Source organism: Neopsephotus bourkii, unplaced genomic scaffold (genome assembly GCF_033783945.1).
Source record: "Neopsephotus bourkii isolate Nb327-2 ecotype Australia unplaced genomic scaffold, CSIRO-AGI_Nbou_v1 NB_593, whole genome shotgun sequence".
NCBI classification, from domain to species: Eukaryota; Metazoa; Chordata; class Aves; order Psittaciformes; family Psittacidae; genus Neopsephotus; species Neopsephotus bourkii.
In genome coordinates this window covers 152,722-171,035 of record NW_026901094.1, presented here as the reverse complement: position 1 = coordinate 171,035, position 18,314 = coordinate 152,722, and the positions used below count along the sequence as shown (strand labels likewise).

The 18,314-nt window shown below is 41.6% G+C and overlaps 2 protein-coding genes across 2 annotated transcripts; one reads left to right on the top strand and one right to left on the bottom strand.

Moving 5' to 3' along the window:
- Nucleotides 1-1,745: 1,745 nt before the first annotated feature.
- B3GALT6 (beta-1,3-galactosyltransferase 6) lies at nt 1,746-3,999 on the bottom strand. The gene has a single exon (XM_061351513.1). It carries the CDS (start codon nt 3,571-3,573, stop codon nt 2,530-2,532), a length of 1,044 nt encoding a protein of 347 aa, XP_061207497.1. The 5' UTR covers nt 3,574-3,999; the 3' UTR covers nt 1,746-2,529.
- An 806-nt stretch (nt 4,000-4,805) lies between these two features.
- SDF4 (stromal cell derived factor 4) lies at nt 4,806-17,776 on the top strand. Its single transcript, XM_061351511.1, has 7 exons — nt 4,806-5,043; nt 5,761-6,132; nt 10,702-10,838; nt 11,304-11,417; nt 13,525-13,683; nt 14,737-14,912; nt 16,429-17,776. Exons 2-7 carry the CDS (start codon nt 5,825-5,827, stop codon nt 16,603-16,605), a joined length of 1,071 nt encoding a protein of 356 aa, XP_061207495.1. The 5' UTR covers nt 4,806-5,043; nt 5,761-5,824; the 3' UTR covers nt 16,606-17,776.
- The last annotated feature ends 538 nt before the right edge of the window (nt 17,777-18,314 follow it).

Genomic DNA, 18,314 nt, shown 5'->3' with positions numbered 1-18,314 from the left:
TGAGATCAGCTATGTATTTTAGGGTGCACATTAGTTCTGATGCAAGAGGATTTCTTAACTAGTAGGTATTTATATGCACAGTGTTTTCCATGGGGTCAAATATCAGCTGGAGATCCAGCATTTCTCTCCCATTAATTCTGCTAGCTATGAAAACCATTTTTTCTCTGAGTGAAGATGGGAATTGTGGGCTGGGGGAGTCAAAGTCAACAATGTAAACAGCTTCTGTGAGCACAGTTCTTGATGGAAATGGAGAAATGGTACATTCTACTAGCTCCAGAGACATGCAGCAGATTCTGATCTGCAGTTCAGATCCCAGTACTTTAAATAATGGCTTGTACACCAATAAATTCAAGCACTGCTTGATATGTAAAACTCCTGGACGTAACAGTACTTCCTTAAATTTAAAATTATGTTTATCTATCCTATTTTTCCTATACAGAATGCATTTTCAATAATTATAAATAAATACTCACATTACAAGCATTTAATCACATATATATACACACAATACTAGTGAACCCCAAATGGCAAATAGGTATTTTTGTTCTTAATGCTAAAAATCAATGGAAGTTTCCTGTAATCTTGTTAAATTCTTGTTTTGGAATAGCATACCTTGCTGCAAAGCACATCTGCTTAGCTCAATAATTAAGCATGCATTAGAATGGACACATGCTAAAATAACTTACTTTTTCTTCAGTAACTTAATTTGTTTTGGAAAGAAGTCAAAGAATTGTTCCAGTTTTCAACATAGAGAATTATCCTCTGCAGAAAACTTTCCTTAATCGTCAATAATTGGATCAAACCAAGAGAAGAGTAACAAAACCCCTCATACTTGATTCCTTTGGTATGAGTTGCTAACTTGCTAATTTATTAGAGAGATATTAGCACCCTTTTCCTTTTAATTATTCCTCAATTAGTGTCTTACTGCAGACACGACCTTGGGGGAGGAGAAAACGGAATTGTGTCAAAGTGCAGTGTGCAACAAACAGTAAAACTGATCATTAAGAATGCCCTTAAGGCATAAAAGTGAAAACTCTGCTTACACTGAAAGATCTGATGCTGACAAAGGTTACTGGAAGTCAGTTGCTCTGTACTAATGCTGGAAAACAAAGGATTTCTGTGTATTGGAGCACCTGCCATTCAAAAATGTTTGAATGATAAGCAGGGTTTGAAGATAAGTAACATGGTGAGATTGTGTGATTGTCCTGTCTGCATTTACTGTCCAGCACTGGATCTGATACTGACCAGCTCTGTCAGTACAAGAATTACTTGTAGTGTAGACAGGACTAAGGGTCATGATCCCCTTTATTGATGGGTCAGTTGAGCACTCAGACCTCATGTGATATTATTTTTAGTTCCACTAAGTGCTGTTGGAGAGGAGGGAATTCATAGAGTTGAGCTTTGAGCATGTACAGGTGTCTGTTGTTGGTGCTGTTGGATTATTCTCCTTAGATTGCAATGTACAATTGCAATTGTACAAATTCCAAACAGGAATTTGGGTGGTGGGGGAACCAATTTCTCTTGACTACACACAGTTTACTTTCTTAGCTGAAGTACCCATGTCAGGGCACACCTGTCTGAACTCTGAATAGCTTCCACTGATCTAATCCTGCTAATTTACACTTTACAGAAGTAACTCAGAACAACATAAAGCTGAAGCCTACAATGTCTGACCTTGTAGTCATCAGTGAGATTACTGTGGGAGAGGAAATGTTTCTTCATATACAGGAGGATACGCAAAAAAACATCTATGTCTAACAAGGCTAGCTTCATAGCATAACTATTTGCCCCCAAAATAAGATAATATGTTCTGTATCTGCCAAACACCATAACTCATCCACCTTCCTAAATATTGACTTACCCTGTAGCTGCCAGGTAATTTATATACATGATTTCTTTAAAACAACAAAAAGCTTAAAGACAAGTTATACAGGTCTAATAATGCCATTCTTGTAAACTGGAGCACTGGCCAGAGAAAGAGGCTTTCTCCCTCCCCTAACACAAATATCCTCCATAAAATTGTTCCCTTCACTGGACTGCTTGTGTCAATAACCAGCCACCTGCTCTCATTGGCATTAGCAGCTAATTTGCAGCCCCACTAGACCCTTCAAACCTTGCCAAGCTGCCACTTTGTCCTTGCCAAGAAATAAACAGCAGATGCTAGTTTGACAATCTTATAGCCGGCATAAAGGCCTGTCATGATCTTTAGCAAATAAATCTTCCAGCAACTTTTCATTCAAGTTATCCCCCCCCCCCAAACTTTCTGTACTATCCAAATTTTGCAACCTGTTACTTGCCTTCAATCCTGTCATCTGAGCCTTTCCATGCTTTTTGTCATCTATTTCTTTTCTTTTAAGCATCTCTGCATCATCCCACATCAGTAGCTCTTAGGAGTTTCAGGGTTTCATTGATTGTGACATAATGAAACGTGCAAAATCTTTAGAGTAATCTTTAAGCCCTAGTTACTGGGATTCTCCCCAACAGTAACCAAGAGTCCACCAACATTCTGCCTTCTCCTTCCTCAGCCTTTCAAGGGATACCATCCTTCCTTTGGCAACACTGTGAAGGAGGCACTCCCCAGTCATACATGTAGGAAAGCCTGAGCTTAACCTCCTCCTTACAGAGCTTTCCTTCTTTAGCCAGGGTCTGGTGCTTTTCCAGCATGTCCTCGATGCTTTGCTTATGAGTTACTATGTACTTATTGTTGCAACCCCGTGACTTATACTCAGTGTCAAAGCGAGGGTCGTGCACTCTCTTCACATCAATGGGAGCCAGCCACACGCCCAAGGAGACATCTTCACTCTGCCACATGTTCAGGTAGTCCCTGCTAATACGCAAGTAGTGCACCAGATCGGCAGAAATCACATAACCACCACCCAGAGCATAGGGTAGGTAGTAGTCACAGAGCACCCAGGCACTCTCCTTCCATTTGCCACCAGATTTCACTCGACCACGGCCGGAAAAGAAGCCCCAGTAGAGGCGACGTGGCTCCTTGGCTCTCAGCTCTTCCACAAGCACATCCAAGCGGACAAAGGTATCGTCATCGGCCTTCAGGGCAAACTGAAAGTCCAGGTGCAGATCCAGCCAGACATACGTGGCCAGGACTTTAGCAGTCAGGTTCTCGTAGGAATCCCGCAGCTCCGGCAGGAGGAGAAGGTCTCTGTGCCGGCTCTGTTCCAGCTCCAGGCTACGGATCTCCTCTGCCCCGAGCCCCGCTGTGCCGATGACGAAGCGGCTCCAGACATCATCGTGAGGTGGGCGCCCGGTGCCGGAGAGCCACGTGCTGCGGATGATGCTGCGCCGCTCGCTGTACTTGGGGCCACTGGTGATGAGCACGGCCACGAAGGCGGTCTCCTGAGGGGAGGGTGGCGGGGCTGCGGGGGCGTGCGGGCCCCGGGCACCCCGGGGAGGCAGGGCCGCTGGCTGGTTGTGTGGGAGCCCGCGGGGGGCTGCCAGAGGACGGAGGCCCTCAGAGGTGCACTTGGCCAAGTAGAGCAGGACCACGGCGAAGAGCGAGAGCCCGCCCAGGCCCAGGGCCGTCTTGTGGCGGCACAGCAGCCGCAGCGGCTTCATGGCCGCGGGGCCTCGACCTCCTTTCCAGGCCCCGTCGCCAAGGTTTAGGCGGGAACGGCAGAAGGCCCAGCCCCGGGGGCTGGAGTGGCGTACGGCCGCCGAGAGGGGACAAGCTTCCTGCGGGAACCCTCACCGCGCTTCGCCGTGCCTCAGAGGTGGTTTCATGCCTCCGGCCTGCTTCTCCTCGGGGAAGCGCCGGGACAGGACCAGTTCAGCTCCCGCGTACCTGCTGGGCCTCCCGCCGGGACTCGCTGTGTGCAGCCGCCGCCGCTCCGCTCGCCGCTGGCCTGGTACGGGAAGGAGCAGGAGGCGTGGCCGCGTCCAGCACCACCTGACCATAGACGGTGGCGCCTTGCGGCGGCCATCTTGAAGCAGGGCAGCTGAAGCCAAGGCGGTGCCATTGCGGCTCCGGGCGCGCTGTGGTGGGCAGGGGAGCAGAGGTGGTGCTCGTTGCGGCACAGTTAGCACATAGTCTTGTGAAAGGAGTCATGTGTTAGCTAGCGTTCTTATTCCATAAGAATTGCGAGTACCGCGTTACGTACAGAAAGCAGTAATTTAAGGGCTCCCAAGGAAAACAGGTGAGAAATTAGTGCAGAGCTGGAGATGAATATATGGTCAGGGAAAAGCGGCCTGACAGGGAATTATAACGTGTGGAGTTCCCCTTTATTGTTGAGGTAAAAAGGAGCATGATTTGCTGAGGTAGCTTTGGAGAGGATGTCTTCAGCACTGGAGCAGGTCCATAGAAGGGCAACAAAGGTGGTGAAAGGCCTAGAGCACAACGGCGAGGAACAGCTGAGGGAACTGTGGAGTTTAGGCTGGAGAAGGCTCAGGATCATACTGCTTTCCTCAACTGCCTGAAAGGAGGTTGTAGTGATGAGACACTGGTCTTTCCAGTAACAAGTAATAGACAAGAAAAAAATTGCCTCAAGCTGCAGGTTTAGATGGAGCTGAGGCACAATTCCTTCCCAAAAAGGCGCTCAGGCATTAGAACAGGCTGCCCAGGGCACTGGTGGAGCCACCATCCCTGAAGTGTTCACACCCTGTGTAGACGAGGCCGTCAGTGGTGGCCTTGGCAGTGCTGCGAACGGTTGGACTTGATCAACGTCTTTTCCAACCCATTTGATTCCATGTGAGGAAGTACCTTCAGCTCTTCAGCACCCAGCGAGTTCTGCCTCCTCCCCTCACCGGGCCCGCCGTGAGGGAAAATGGCGGCTGCCTCACCTCAGAGCGCTTTCTGCCCTGCTCCAAGATGGCCGCTCGCCTTCCCTCACGCACGCGCGGCGTTCTGACGTAGTTCCCGCCCAGCCCCAGTGCCCCCCCTCCCGCTCCCTCAGGCCGTGCTTGTTGGGCGGGAGCGGGATCGGGGTCGTTCCGAGCGGAGCCGCCGGGGCTGCGAGGCCGGGGCCGTTCCGTCGCGCTTCTTGGAGGCTGCTTCCCCCTCCTGCAGGAAAAAGGCACCCGGAGCTCTCGGTGAGTGCGTGCCAGGCTCCCCTTCCCCGTCTGTGGCTCCTGCCCGCGGGCCGGGTGGGTTTTCCCTGTCCCGGGACTGGGCCTCGCGGCTGTGGGAGTTCTGTGCTCCTCAGCGCGCTAATGGGGTCCTGTCTCTGTGTCTGCGAGCTCTTCTGTGGCAGAGGTTTTCAGACGCCGGCAAGCAGGGCATGACAGGTCCGCCCCTTTGGTTGCTTTTTCCTGCCGGCTGTTTCCTGTGTGTTTCCAGCTCCCCTTCATGCGATGGCAGTTGTAACCCTGTGTCTCTCAGCCTTTCCAAATTCATGGAATGGTTTGTGTTGGGAGGGAGCTTAAAGCTCGTCCAGTTCTACCCTCTGCCACAGGCAGGGACCCCTTCCACTAGAGCAGCTTGCTCCAAGCCCCTGTGTCCAACCTGGCCTTGAACAGGGAAGCATTTCTTCCTAATGCTTAATCCACATCTCCCCTCTATCAGTTTAAAACCCACTTGTCCTATCCCTACAGGCCCTAGTCAAAAGTCCCCCCTCCATCTTTGTTGTGGTTCTCTGACAGAGGTTACAATTGTCCAGACTGAAAACAAGCACAATTAATCTCTTGTTGCGTATTTATTATTTAACAGCGTTTTTAGTTCTTTTGTATTAAATGTGTGTATAGATTCTGAATTTTAGAAGTTTTATTAATGAGTTGAATTTGCATGTGCTTTTTCCTTTTTGTTTTTAGATTGTTTAATCCATTCACAGAAATTTAACCAGCCAGTACTTTGAATTGAAAGGGAAAAAAAAAAATGATGTCAAGACAGGCCTTTCTCTGCGGTTTGGGATCTCTGTATTTGTCCCTTCTGTTTGTATTTCTCCTCATGGATGTTTACGCAAGGCCTGCAAATAATTCAGCCCTCAAAGAAAAGCCAGCTGACAGCAAAGATGAGAATGAGATCTTGCCCCCAGATCACTTGAACGGGGTCAAAATGGAGATGGATGGACACCTTAACAAGGAATTTCATCAAGAAGTTTTCCTAGGAAAAGAGATGGAAGAGTTCGAGGAAGACTCGGAACCCAGAAGAAATAGGAAGAAGCTCATGGTCATCTTTTCCAAGTAAGTTTATGTACATTGCCATGAGCAGTGCAGCCTCTTTCTCTGATTTCAAGTAAAATTTGCAAGTTTCAAAGTATCCAAAACCTGTGATGATGAGGGGGAAAGCGTCATACTGTAAGCACTGTGTTCTTGTTACTAAGGTATTAATGTACCTGTATAAACCATCCTCAGGAGTGAGAATGGAATGGTATGATAAAACATACTGATATATGGATGACAGTGTGGTAAATAAACTACCAGTTGCTTTCTGTTCATAAAACTTCCTAGTAGATGCTGAGTGTCTAAAATGTCAGTGTTTGAATGAAGTACACGAAGGGTAAAAATAATTGTGCCTAACTGCATATACCAAGAATTTGGAAATGGATGTGACAGTTTTCTGTATGAAGTGTTGTTAACATTTAATTCTTTAGAATTTAGAAAAGAGAATGAAGCATAAGAATAGAAAGATTAGTTTTTTCTTTTCGTAGCCTTTTCAAAGCCTTTTGTCCATATCTAGGTGTAAAAATACTGAATTCTAGACGTTTAAGCATTTTTTTCTTTTATAAAGCATTTCTTATGCTACGTAAGGTTTGTGTCAGCTGATGAGCTGTCAGGTGCTTGGAGGTCACTTAATGGAATTGGAAATCAAAGTCAGTGCATGCTTTTAGACAACAGGTGGCAGAATTCGCTTTATTTGCCTTTTTGCAATGGAGGATTAATTTTATTAGAACAGTTTCAATTACATTGGTGCTTTTAATGCTCATGATGGTGTGGGGATGCTGTTATACTTGAAATCAAATGAGATGGCTTAACAAAGCTTTTTTTTCTGCAGACTTTTCATTAACAGGGAAAAAATATCAATAATAACATTGGTGTTCTCCTGAATAAAGTTGCTAAACCAAACAGGCATACCAGAGTGCCTTCCTCATATAGAGCAGAATCCTTTATCACTGTGTCTGCTCTTCAGACCACTCACTTCACTGGTAGCATATACCCAAATACTAAGATTGTGCTCAGAAGGTTTAATTTTCTTTATTGCTATATGCTTATTGGAAACACTCAACGGGTGGTTAGTGATTGTCATTCACAAACTGCAAACTCCATTTCTGCCTCTTTGTGATGAAAGAGGCTTAAGCAGCTTAAAAGCAGTTGGATTCAAGATCAGCTTCGCTTGGATACAATTACATTCCATCAGATGATCACATTAGGAATGTAGAAGAGCATTCTGAGGAATTCACTTGCTTTCTAGACACACTCTTAAAGGCTGAAAAGAGAAACAGTGTGAATGTCTCTGGAAAGCTAGTAAGTCTAAATTTGTCTTCATTGATATAGTTTAAATCAGCTTGGAATCTGTGGGTTCTCTTTTGTGTTACTGTATGATGTAATTTGGCTTGTGAAGGTGGGATAGCAGGGGAGGAGGAAGGATATTGAAAGCAATCAGGTGTGTTTGTGGTGATGCTGATTTTGCTAAATCAGTGGCATTGGGAACTAGGCTTCAGTTTGGTGCTTCTGAGGGTCACAACCTGTAAATTAAATTGCATGTATGGAACAAAACCGATAAAGTGAAGAAGTCTGTAATGTGTGTACTTTCTGACAGGGTGTGTTTGTGGTGATGGAGTTACCTCTGTGAGTCTGGTGATGGAGTTACCTCTGTGAGTCTGAAAGTTGCATATCCTTCTATCAGCTGCATTTTGCTGATGTTTTCAGCTACTGAGTAGCAATCCTAGTGGTGATTTAAAAATGAAAAGCTTTGTTAGCCAAGTGCCTTACCCTGGTGGTTGTTCATCAGGACACAGGCTTAAATAGCCTTCCACTTACTACTTCGGTGTGCAGAGGTTTTTTGGTTTTAATTCCCCTTGTTTAAAAGGCATAAACTTAGTCTTTCCTAAAGCGGAACTCCTGAATCCCCCAATGCTTCTAAGTGTAGCTCTGATAGACTCCACAGCTGGGACTGTGTTTGGACTGCAAGGGGGGAGTGGTTTGGGTACTATCCATGCCCCCTTTCTTAATTTCAGCTTGCCTGATAGGCTACCACAGCATTTATTTCTACTGGTATGCATTCTGTCTGTGCTGGGAAGGTGCTGGTAATGACAGCCAATGTTGGACAATGGCAGGTAGAATAAAGAATGAAGTGACATTTTAAGTGTTCCTGGTTTAATATCTTTGGTTTAGATTACAGATTTGTGTTGCTCAGTTGAAAACCTGTTTATGCTTTATGCCATTAGAAGCTTTTAGGTGATGTTGTGCATCCTGATTTGTGTTTTTCCTAACCCACACATTTAAATGTACATCTAATACATTTTGCACACCTACCATCTAAAGTAGAGCTTTGCTTTGTTTTCTGTTCTTAAATAAATTCTGGATCTGTGTTTCATTATTTGGATGAAACAAACCAATTCTAAAGAGATACGCATTAGATACTCAAGGCAATTGTTATCTTTAGTCCTCTTAGTAAGAGCACTGCCTTCCTGCTCCCCCCAGTATGTTGTAAATTGGCAAGATATCCTTGCTTGGATTCCTCTTGTTTTCTTGAACTTAAATTCTTTCTTGCCAGTACTTGTTCTTTCGCATTTTTTTTAAGGAGCACGTTAGAATGTACCACTCATTACTCGCATCCTTTGTGTGCTCAGGCCTGTCTGCCTTAGAAGACTGATTGCCCATCTCAGTTTTCCATGACTTCCCAGTATGAGATTGTTCAGCCACATGTAATTATCTAAGCTTGCCATTATTAGTGGAAACGTTTTCAGTAGCCTGCTCTGTATGAGATGGTTACCTGAGGAAGCATGGCCAGTCTTTTGTTTTTATTGCCTTAGGTGGTAACCTCACAGCAGGACCACATCTTTTATTTCATACAGTCATGTATGACTCTAGGAAGCAGAAGTGCTGTTCATGGCCAGCAGAAGGATTTCAGCTCCCCTTGTACAGTGAATGTCTTTTAGTTCATGAAAATCTGAGTCACTGGAGGCTTCTTGTGCTTTCTGGTAGCAGAACAGAGGTGTACTTTCATGACCTAGAATAGCAATAAATGGGATGTTTCTTACCTTTGTTCCCAGTTAAAATGTCATTTATACGGAGAGTACAGTTAGAAAGTAGTGAGTTTGATAGCTTTGATCTAAGACAACTGGGATGTTAAATGTTGAGGGAGAAATGCTTTGTTTTCCCTGCTCATTTTTGATGTTACCTGTTCCATATCACGCTCTACATTTATTCACCTGTATTTGCAGAGTGGTGTGAGTGGAGTGTGACCATTTTACTGGTCTTGTCGTACTGAAAAGTTGCTAATAATGAACGTACTCATATGTATGAGGAAAGATGTGATACAATATTTAAACCCACTCGTTCTGCATTTATTCTTAGAGCTAAGTATTGTAGAAGATTAGAGTTGTTATTTGGCTTAAGCTTTTAACATTTAGCTGACATTTAAAGGGAAATCACATTTAATAACTTGAATTTCAATGATAACACTTCAGTACTGCTAAGACAGCAACACAAACAGATAAAAAAGCCAAAGTTAAGCTGTTTTCTTTTTGTGTGTGTGTGTTTGTCTTTTTTGTTTTTCTCCTTTTTTGTGTGTGTTTTTATGGTGGTTTGTTGTTCTAATTGAACAAGAGTGGCTTTGATGTGCTCTAAATAGAATCTTGCCTCCTAAATGTTAGTGACGGCTTTTTGATTCTAAATAATGTATTGTTTCAGAATAAATACTTAATGATATCCTCAGAAAAACCAAACCTTTAAAGTGGCATGTTACGGTTCTGTGTTTGCTCTTCAACTGTAATTTGTGTGTTATTTCATTTTAATGAAATACCTGTTCATGGAATTGCTGATATAGCAGTGAATCTCAGTACAATAGAGCAGTATTGGTAGTCCATTAAGGAATAACATGGATTGTCAGATTGGACGTTTACTGATAATTTAGTCAGGTAGAAAAAGTTCAGTTCTGTAGCTCAAAGTATTAAACAGTTTGGAAGTCCTTGCACTGTATTTTTATAGAATCACAGAATACCAGGTTGGAAGGGACCTTAAGGATTGCCTGGTCCATCCTGTCTTGGCAAAAGTACCATTTTGCTTGTTTTTAATGGTGGTGGCAGTTGACACCTGGGCAGTCACAGGGAGGCAGCTCTTGAAAGATAAAGGTAAAAAGGACTTGGAAAGATAAACTGCGATAATGTTAGAGAAGAAATTTTTCAGTAATGACAGTCTGCAGCAGCTGGCAGTTGGCAATACTGAACAAATATGAAATAGAATAATTTTGGTGTATTTCTGGTTTCCTGTACTTGAAAAATTTACTGAAAAACCTAATACTGAAATGAGTTCACTTACACCAAAGTGAAGTGTGGCTGGATGCTTTTCACTGGGTAGTAACCTGGGTGTTGTAATTACTTAAGCTTAATTATGAAATAAAGCACTAACTTGCTACTTGTACAGTCTTTGAACTACAGACACCTTCTCGGAGAGGGTTATAAATACAGTCTTTTCTGTAGCAACCTATGTTACTGTTGAATAAAGTAAATAAATTACAGTCTAAAAATACATTACATGTTTGCCCCCGTCAGTCTCCAAATGTAAATCTTGTTTGCTATTCATCCACAGAGTGGATATAAATAATGATAAAAAGATAGGTGCCAAAGAGATGCAGCGCTGGATCATGGAAAAGACAGATGAACACTTCCAGGAAGCTGTGGAAGAGAATAAAATGCACTTCCGAGCTGTGGACCCTGATGGTGATGGTAAGATGAATGATTTCCTCCATCTCCTGATGTCTTCAGTCTCTTGCTAGTAGCCAAACCTGCTCTTCAAATGTGCTGTAACAAAATGCAAGTTCTTTTGGTCTGCATGTGATCATGAGATTTCATCCCTACACAAGACAATAAAGCAAAGAAGTAATGTGCTCCAGTCAGAGTGGTAGTTATGTGTTGACTGCTGTGTTATTTCACTTGTGGTCATAGGAAATGATGGCTCTGCCAGGGATGGGGTAACGATGGTGACAAAAATGGCTTATTTTCACAAGGCCTGTGTGGTCTAAAGAAACATAAAAGTAAATTAGGTGATAATTTTCATATTGCCATTCATAAAGCTTAATGTGATGGTTATAGAGCTGAGCCAAAAGAATTTAGCACCTACTATTTTAAGTGATAAGAAAGTTTGTTGTTAAGCATGTGATACCATGTCTGAGATATGGCTCTTTCTTACAGGCCATGTGTCCTGGGATGAATATAAAATTAAGTTTTTGGCAAGCAAAGGCTTTAATGAAAAAGAGATTGCAGAGAAGATCAAAAACAATGAAGAGTTGAAAATAGATGAAGAAAGTAAGTGCAAAGCGTTGGTGTGTGTTTTTCTTTTACATTCCTAAAACCTGAATGTCAAAACTGTTCTTAAAATGAGATGAATGTTTCGTTATTCTGCTTCTACACAAATACAGACTATGTAAGTCATTACACAGAAACACTATATTTCTTTCCAACTCAAATCTGCCTTCCCAACACTCTTGATCTAAATACTTAACACTAAAAAAATTAGTTGCTTAATTGTTACTGCCTATTTGAATAGTTCTCAGGTAGTTACATTTAAGAGTCTGCTAAAATTTGTTAGACTTGTGTTGTCTGTGGACCTTTACATTGTCCATTCAGGAACTAGGACCGTTCTTGCTCCAAATGAAAGGGAGCTGCTATAAAGAATTCCTCTTCTAAAATTGAGAAGGGGTGTATGTGCTGCCAGTTATGTTTAAATAGGTGTGGGCTTAGGCATTGCAAAGCATACTGGAACAGCAGAAGGTTGCCTAGCAGTTATTTTATCTGAGTTCTCTTTATAGAGAATGATTTTTTAGTTTAGTGAGATTGTTTCTTCCTTATTACTTCTGAAACTTCCGATTGAATTTGGCTTGGTATAAACTTGGCAACAAGAGACTAATCTCTCTGCCCCGCTGTCTAAAAGGGTTTAAACTTACTGTTAAGTAACGCATGAAGCCTTAGCCTTTCCTTGCAGGAATTAGTCATTTTAAAGTGGGTTATGTTGTTATATTTTCCATTTATCAAAAAGCAACTAAAATGCAAATGGGCCTTTGAGTTTTCTGGCAGGGAAAACACCTGTGCAGCGTATTCTATGGCAGTGTGGTTAACTACAGTTTACAGGAATGCTCATCAGATTTGCTGAATAAGGGAAATGGGTACATAATTGTCTTTCTACCTAGGTAGCAAGCATTGTTTGGGAAAGTCACATTAGTTATCTACTGCTTGCTGAGGAGGATAGCACAACTTGTTTTCATGCTATAATGCAATGTAAAGGTACTTTTATTTTGGCCTGTATAATAAAAAAGAGCAACTTGTGGATCTTAAGGTATGTTCTGAGTCCTGCACAGAAACATGCTACAGTTTGGATGCCAGGGCAAAAATAAGGACACAACTTCATTTAACTTAGGGTTAAATAAACGTTTCAGTGATGACTGACAGCTGAGTTTCATTTAAGGCTGAGTAGGAAAGGTAGGCAAAAGGGAGACTTGACTTGTGACTTCTAACATTTGGGGTTGGCTACTCTGGAAGACCATAAGCAAGTGATTTGGTGTAACTAAAACTTGCCTTTTACAAGCTTACCCTAAGATTCATATTCAGGCTCTGAAGTTTTTCTTTACTCTTCAGAAGAAAACGTTCGCTGAAGACTTAACTCTTCATTGCAACTGTATTATTGCAATTAGTAGTGTAAAGTCAGCAACCAAGAGCATGCAGGAGCTATTTAAGATAGTTTATTAAAGTAGTAAAAAAAGGTTGTAGGAAGACTGTAGTCTTTCAGAGTGTTTTTAAGACTTGTGAGCAGCAATTGCTTCAGCTTTGTGTTTGTTGGTGTAGTTTGCAGATAAGCAGCGTGTGCTACAGGCAGTATTTTTTTCCACTGTGTCATTTAGAAAATGCCTACACCAGAAAAAGAATACCCTGCACAGGTGTTTTTTCCCTGTTTAGTTACGTTCAGGACCATTAGGTATACATAATGTAGAAAAAATTTAGAAAACAAAGATGTTTTGTTCAGAAGAAAGGTACTGCTGGTATTCAGGCAGGCTAAAATTTTCTGTTGGTAATGGGCTTCAAAATATGAAAATAAGAAAGGAGAGCAAGTTGTATTATTCATACCTCCTACCAGAACCAGCTAACAGTACTGGTAGGATGGTACTTTTCACTTGATATGCTGAGGTTTGATACTGGTGTAGTTAAATTTTTGGTTTCATCCCCTAATTTCAGTTTGGTTATTTGGTTAAAGGACCTTTCCTAGCACAAACTAGACTAAACTAATTGCATTTTGTTTTCCTGCTTTCCCTGGGTGTTGAGCTGGTCATCCTTGCTTAAACAATTCCGTGTCAGAGGAAGGTATATTTTAAGCACTTTAAGTAGATTGAACATGATAGGTTTAATCTTCTTACATTTCTAGCACAGGAAGTTTTAGATAACCTGAAGGATCGGTGGTACCAAGCTGACAACCCACCTCCTGATCTGATGTTGAATGAAGAAGAGTTCTTGTCATTTCTCCATCCAGAGCATAGTAGGGGGATGCTGAAGTTCATGGTGAAAGAAATCATCCGAGATTTGGGTATGCCATTTTAAAACATCTTTCTTGGGAGTTGTTTAATTGCAAACCATTTTATTGGGTAGGTGTTAGGTCACTGCACTGTCATGGGTCTCTGAAATTTTGGCATATCTTGTGTGCTCTGTTCTACATACTTTGTAATGTGGTCAGTAAGAAAACCAGACCGTTAATGCTGTCATCTCTGGAGTTGTCTGTGCCTCTCTCAAGACTAGTCTCTGAATGTTAAAGAACATCACAGTATTTATTGTATATTAGAAAGATACACTGCATACTTTTACAAAGAAGTTCAGCTGATGCTGCGTCACACTGAAGTGCTTCTGCACTGGAGGGTCACTGTAGCAATAGTAGAAAAGGTTTTATACGTAGTAACATACTGTAAAATACATTGATGTGAGTGTTCCATGAGGAGGGCAGTTACAGTTTCATATTTCCCCAGCCCAGCAACTGAGTAAGAATCGGGATGTACAGTCTTGAAATATTTTTTCCTTAAATTCATAAGTATTGGCACACTTGTTTTTTCTATTGAGTCACTAGTGATGCATATTTAAACGGCTAGAACACCTGGAGTAAACAGAAAGGGAGCTATGACTTTGCTAGTTGTTAGCTTCAAAAATATGAAGACTTCCCAGTGATACGTATGTGAAGCACACAGCCAAACCAACTCCAGTGCAGTCATTTGTGAGGGGTAACTTACATGAATGTTAACACGAGGGGAGACTGGATACAGCTGCAAGAAATGTCTGTTGTGTAGATTGTAGATTAAAAAAGAAAAAGGCTTAACTTGTCACCTGGTGTGTCCTTCAGGTCCAGAAAACCTCTTATTGATTTGTATATTCATTTTTTTTTTTTGCCTTCTAAAACATTGTATGTATGCCATAATGCAGAGAAATTTTGGCTATCCAAAGCTATAAATGGTAACTATTCTCTGCTACAGTCAGGGTTCTGGACTGCTGGAACCAGGCAGACTGTACCAGTGACATCTCAAACAGGAAGGAATTTCTCATTTTAGTGGGCATTCAGCAGACACTTTTCACTTCCTCTGTCCTTCTTTTGTAGATCAAGACGGAGATAAGAAACTCACCCTTTCAGAGTTCATTTCATTGCCTGTTGGCACTGTAGAGAACCAGCAAGCTCAAGATATTGATGATGACTGGGTAAAAGATAGGAGAAAGGAATTTGAGGAGGTGATTGATGCTAACCACGATGGTATTGTCACAATGGAAGAGCTGGAGGTAAGTCTTCCTCAAACAGTTCTAGTGCTTTTAAAGCTGGTAGCAGGGTTTTAAATGCAGGATTGAAACTGTTTTAGAGACTATGAAGTCCAAAAATATTTGAATTAACAGTACATTGTGTGTGTGCCTACTACTACTTTGGATTATAGTATTGTTCTATAGTGCTTGCAGATAGTGTTACACTTTTTGTTAAAGCAGAGGGGAAGTTTTCCTATCCTGTTATTCACAGGTATGCTTTTAGGGTTTTTTTATCACAGAGACACTTGTATGGGTATGGAGCATATGAAAACAAGTCACAGCCTTCATCAGGTGCCCTGGTTAATGGGCAGTTGAGTCATACTTTCAGTTGCAAAAGGAGTAACGGGCAACTTATGTATTAAAGAAAACAACCCCAAAATAAACCATAAAAACCCCAATGACCAGCAAACCTTGGGGCCCAGGATCATAGAAAATAGCAGAGATCTCTTTCAGAGTGTTTTTCATTTTTAAAACCCTTTTTTCTGTTAATTCTGTCTGCAGAAGAGTCTGTGAAACAACACAAAATACTTTGCACCCTGTAGTTGTGGCAGTTTTGTGGCCAGTGGAAGAGGTTCGTGGTTCACTTCTGGGTTTTTTCCTGTTCTGGCTGCAGGAATGTACTTTGAGTAGCAGAATTCATACTGCAGCATAGGCAGGTGAAAGGAGAAGCTCTCAAATGTTCATCTTCTCCCTGAGACAGGGTGAATGTTGAAGGTCATAAGCTCAGGATGCAAATATGTGAGTTATGAACATAGTGGTAGTATGAATAAACAGTTATTTTGTAACATAGACAATGTTAATAACCTTTTAATGGATAATTTTCTTCTAAAAATAGCCATTTTATCTGTGAAGTCTTTGTATACATGTACGCACGTAGACACGCTGTTACATATGTCATGTCTGGAAAGAACTGAAGATGATCTTAAGTCTTTTACATCATCAGCTAAAGTGCACTGCTTGGAAACGATTCATCTGTTTCAGGTTAGGTAAAGGAGCAGAATGCTTTGTTTCTGAGACTTGACCTCAGAATGTCTGCCTGTGGGTTTAAAATGAAGCAAGACAGTTTTAAATCCAACATCATTCTAAAAATGTATGTAAGAAACAAGAAAATACATCTGTACTGGTCATACAGATCAGTAGCTTGCCACTTTTTCATTTTGAATTGGCATTTCTTCACAAAACCCCACCAGATTTGATAGTTCAGTTTGCAACCAGTGTGTCAAAGATATTTTTATTGTAGACAGTGGCATAAGCTGTGAGAAAATCTGGATTTCTGTTAGAACAGCCAAGGGAGCAATGAATGGAAAAATAGCAAAGAGAACAGAAGCAAGCCCGTTAAAAAGCTCTGCTACCACTTTTTTTTCCCATGACTTATGTTCACTTTGGGATGGCTTAGTTGGTCTCATAATTGCTGAAGCTTATCTAGATCTAAGGTTCATCATTCTGATGTGTAGAATGTGTGCTTAGTCATTGACAATCATTTTCTTATTTGCTTTAGGAATATATGGATCCTATGAATGAATACAATGCCCTAAATGAAGCGAAGCAAATGATAGCAGTAGCAGATGAAAATCAAAACCATCACTTAGAGCTGGAAGAGATCCTGAAATACAGCGAGTACTTCACAGGCAGCAAGCTTATGGACTATGCACGTAATGTCCATGAGGAGTTCTGATCCTGCTCGCTTTTCCAGAGCTCTGAAGCACTTTCTTGTTTTCAAAAAATAAAACCACAGGAAAAAAAGAAAAGAAATCCCAACTCCCAAACAGACAGAAAGTTACTTTGCTGCTATCTGTGTTATATGCCTACAATGTGTTGTCCTAGACTAAAACATAGTCCGTCCGTACATAAGATCTACAGTGCTGTTGCCTTCGGTATGAGGGAAGAAAATGTCCATAAATGATGGGGCAGGTCCTGGACTACATGAGTTCACCCTGGTTTGTACAGTTAATCCCACTGAAGTTTCAGCTGCTTTTGGTTAATCATATTTGGTGGAGGCTTAAATATTTAACTCTTCTTGTTGCCCTCATAGCTGCTGATCCATGGAAATCACAAATAACACCGAGAGATGCTGGCTTTCGTAAAGGCGATTGTGGTTCACATACATGTGTTCTGACCCTATGAGAGTATCCATGTGTAGACTGATTTGCTAGGATTTTTCTTGGTGTGTCTCAACCTACTTATGCATTGTTGAGGATTTAATACTTTTTAGTAAGTTCTCCCTCCATCGCTAAACTATTTCTAGGAGCTGTGGGGAAGAACTTACTTTAAATGTTGGAGAGAAGCTCTTCTGCTTCTGGTTGAAAAGGAAAACTGGTTTTATAGCTTGGCAAGATTCGAGTTTGTGACTACTCTGGGAATGTGGGAAAACGTCTTATGTCTTTAAAAATCAGATTTCATTCTAAAATGAAGCAATGTGGAAGGTTTCTTTGTGGACTTAAAGACATCGGAGAGAGCAGTAGGATTCCCTTAAGTGTATGGTTACTACTTAACTGGAATTCATTGTTAAACCTACTAAACTTACTTGCCTCTGTCCGAATTAATGATGCTGATGAACTCGTGAATGATGAAGCTGTCAGAAATACAGGCTTTGCTTTTGAGCTGCTCCCGCCAGAGCAATTTACAGTCAGCGCTTGGGAAGCTTTTAAATCTGTCTGGTTTTGGGTAGTCTCTGAAAGCATCTTGCAACACAAGGGTCATATCCACTACTGTCTAAAACAGAAAATGTATTTTTACTCTGGTTCCATCTTTACTGTAACAACCCCTCTTTTGGAAGGGTTGCCTGAAAATCCAAGTGAGATGTTATATTTGATTAAATTTATTCTCTTAATATAATGTAAATATAAGTATTGCTGTCTGTTTCTGTTTCACTATTCCCTCTCTCTTTTTTTTTTATTGGATTTTTTTGGTTATTTTTGTGAAATGGCTTGTATCAGAGTCTTTTTATATACTTCTATCTTTTTCTCATTAAATACTTTTCTCTGTGCTTTGGAAATGTTGCTGGGTTTAGGTTTGTCAGTGAACAGGAAAAACTGGAATTCTCCAGAGTACAAAATAAGACTTTTGAAAGAACTGTAAGATTGGGTAAATGGGATAGTTTCAGCTGATAACCTGCTGATAACCTACGTAGCATCTGCCATGTAAGTCAGCCTCTGCTCCCGTCCACCTGTTACCAGCGCCCCACGTGCACTTGGTTGCAGGTTAGTGAGATTTTCATATAGACAAACCCATGTCTAAAAATGTGATGCTTAATACAAGTCATAGGGAGGGCTGGTTTAGATTGACTGGCAAAAAGTCTAGCTTTTGCTTTGCTGTTATTTATAAAGCCTTGGTTAAAATATGCAGTGACCTGCACTTTTTCAAACTAAACAAAATGAAACAGGT

Excerpts from the sequence above, each read along its gene's own strand:
- B3GALT6 (XM_061351513.1), bottom strand. The coding sequence starts at position 3,573 with ATGAAGCCGCTGCGGCTGCTGTGCCGCCACAAGACGGCCCTGGGCCTG.
- SDF4 (XM_061351511.1), top strand. The coding sequence starts at position 5,825 with ATGATGTCAAGACAGGCCTTTCTCTGCGGTTTGGGATCTCTGTATTTG. Across the intron at positions 6,133-10,701 it reads CTCATGGTCATCTTTTCCAA|AGTGGATATAAATAATGATA; the intron begins GTAAGTTTATGT and ends ATTCATCCACAG. Across the intron at positions 10,839-11,303 it reads TGTGGACCCTGATGGTGATG|GCCATGTGTCCTGGGATGAA; the intron begins GTAAGATGAATG and ends TCTTTCTTACAG.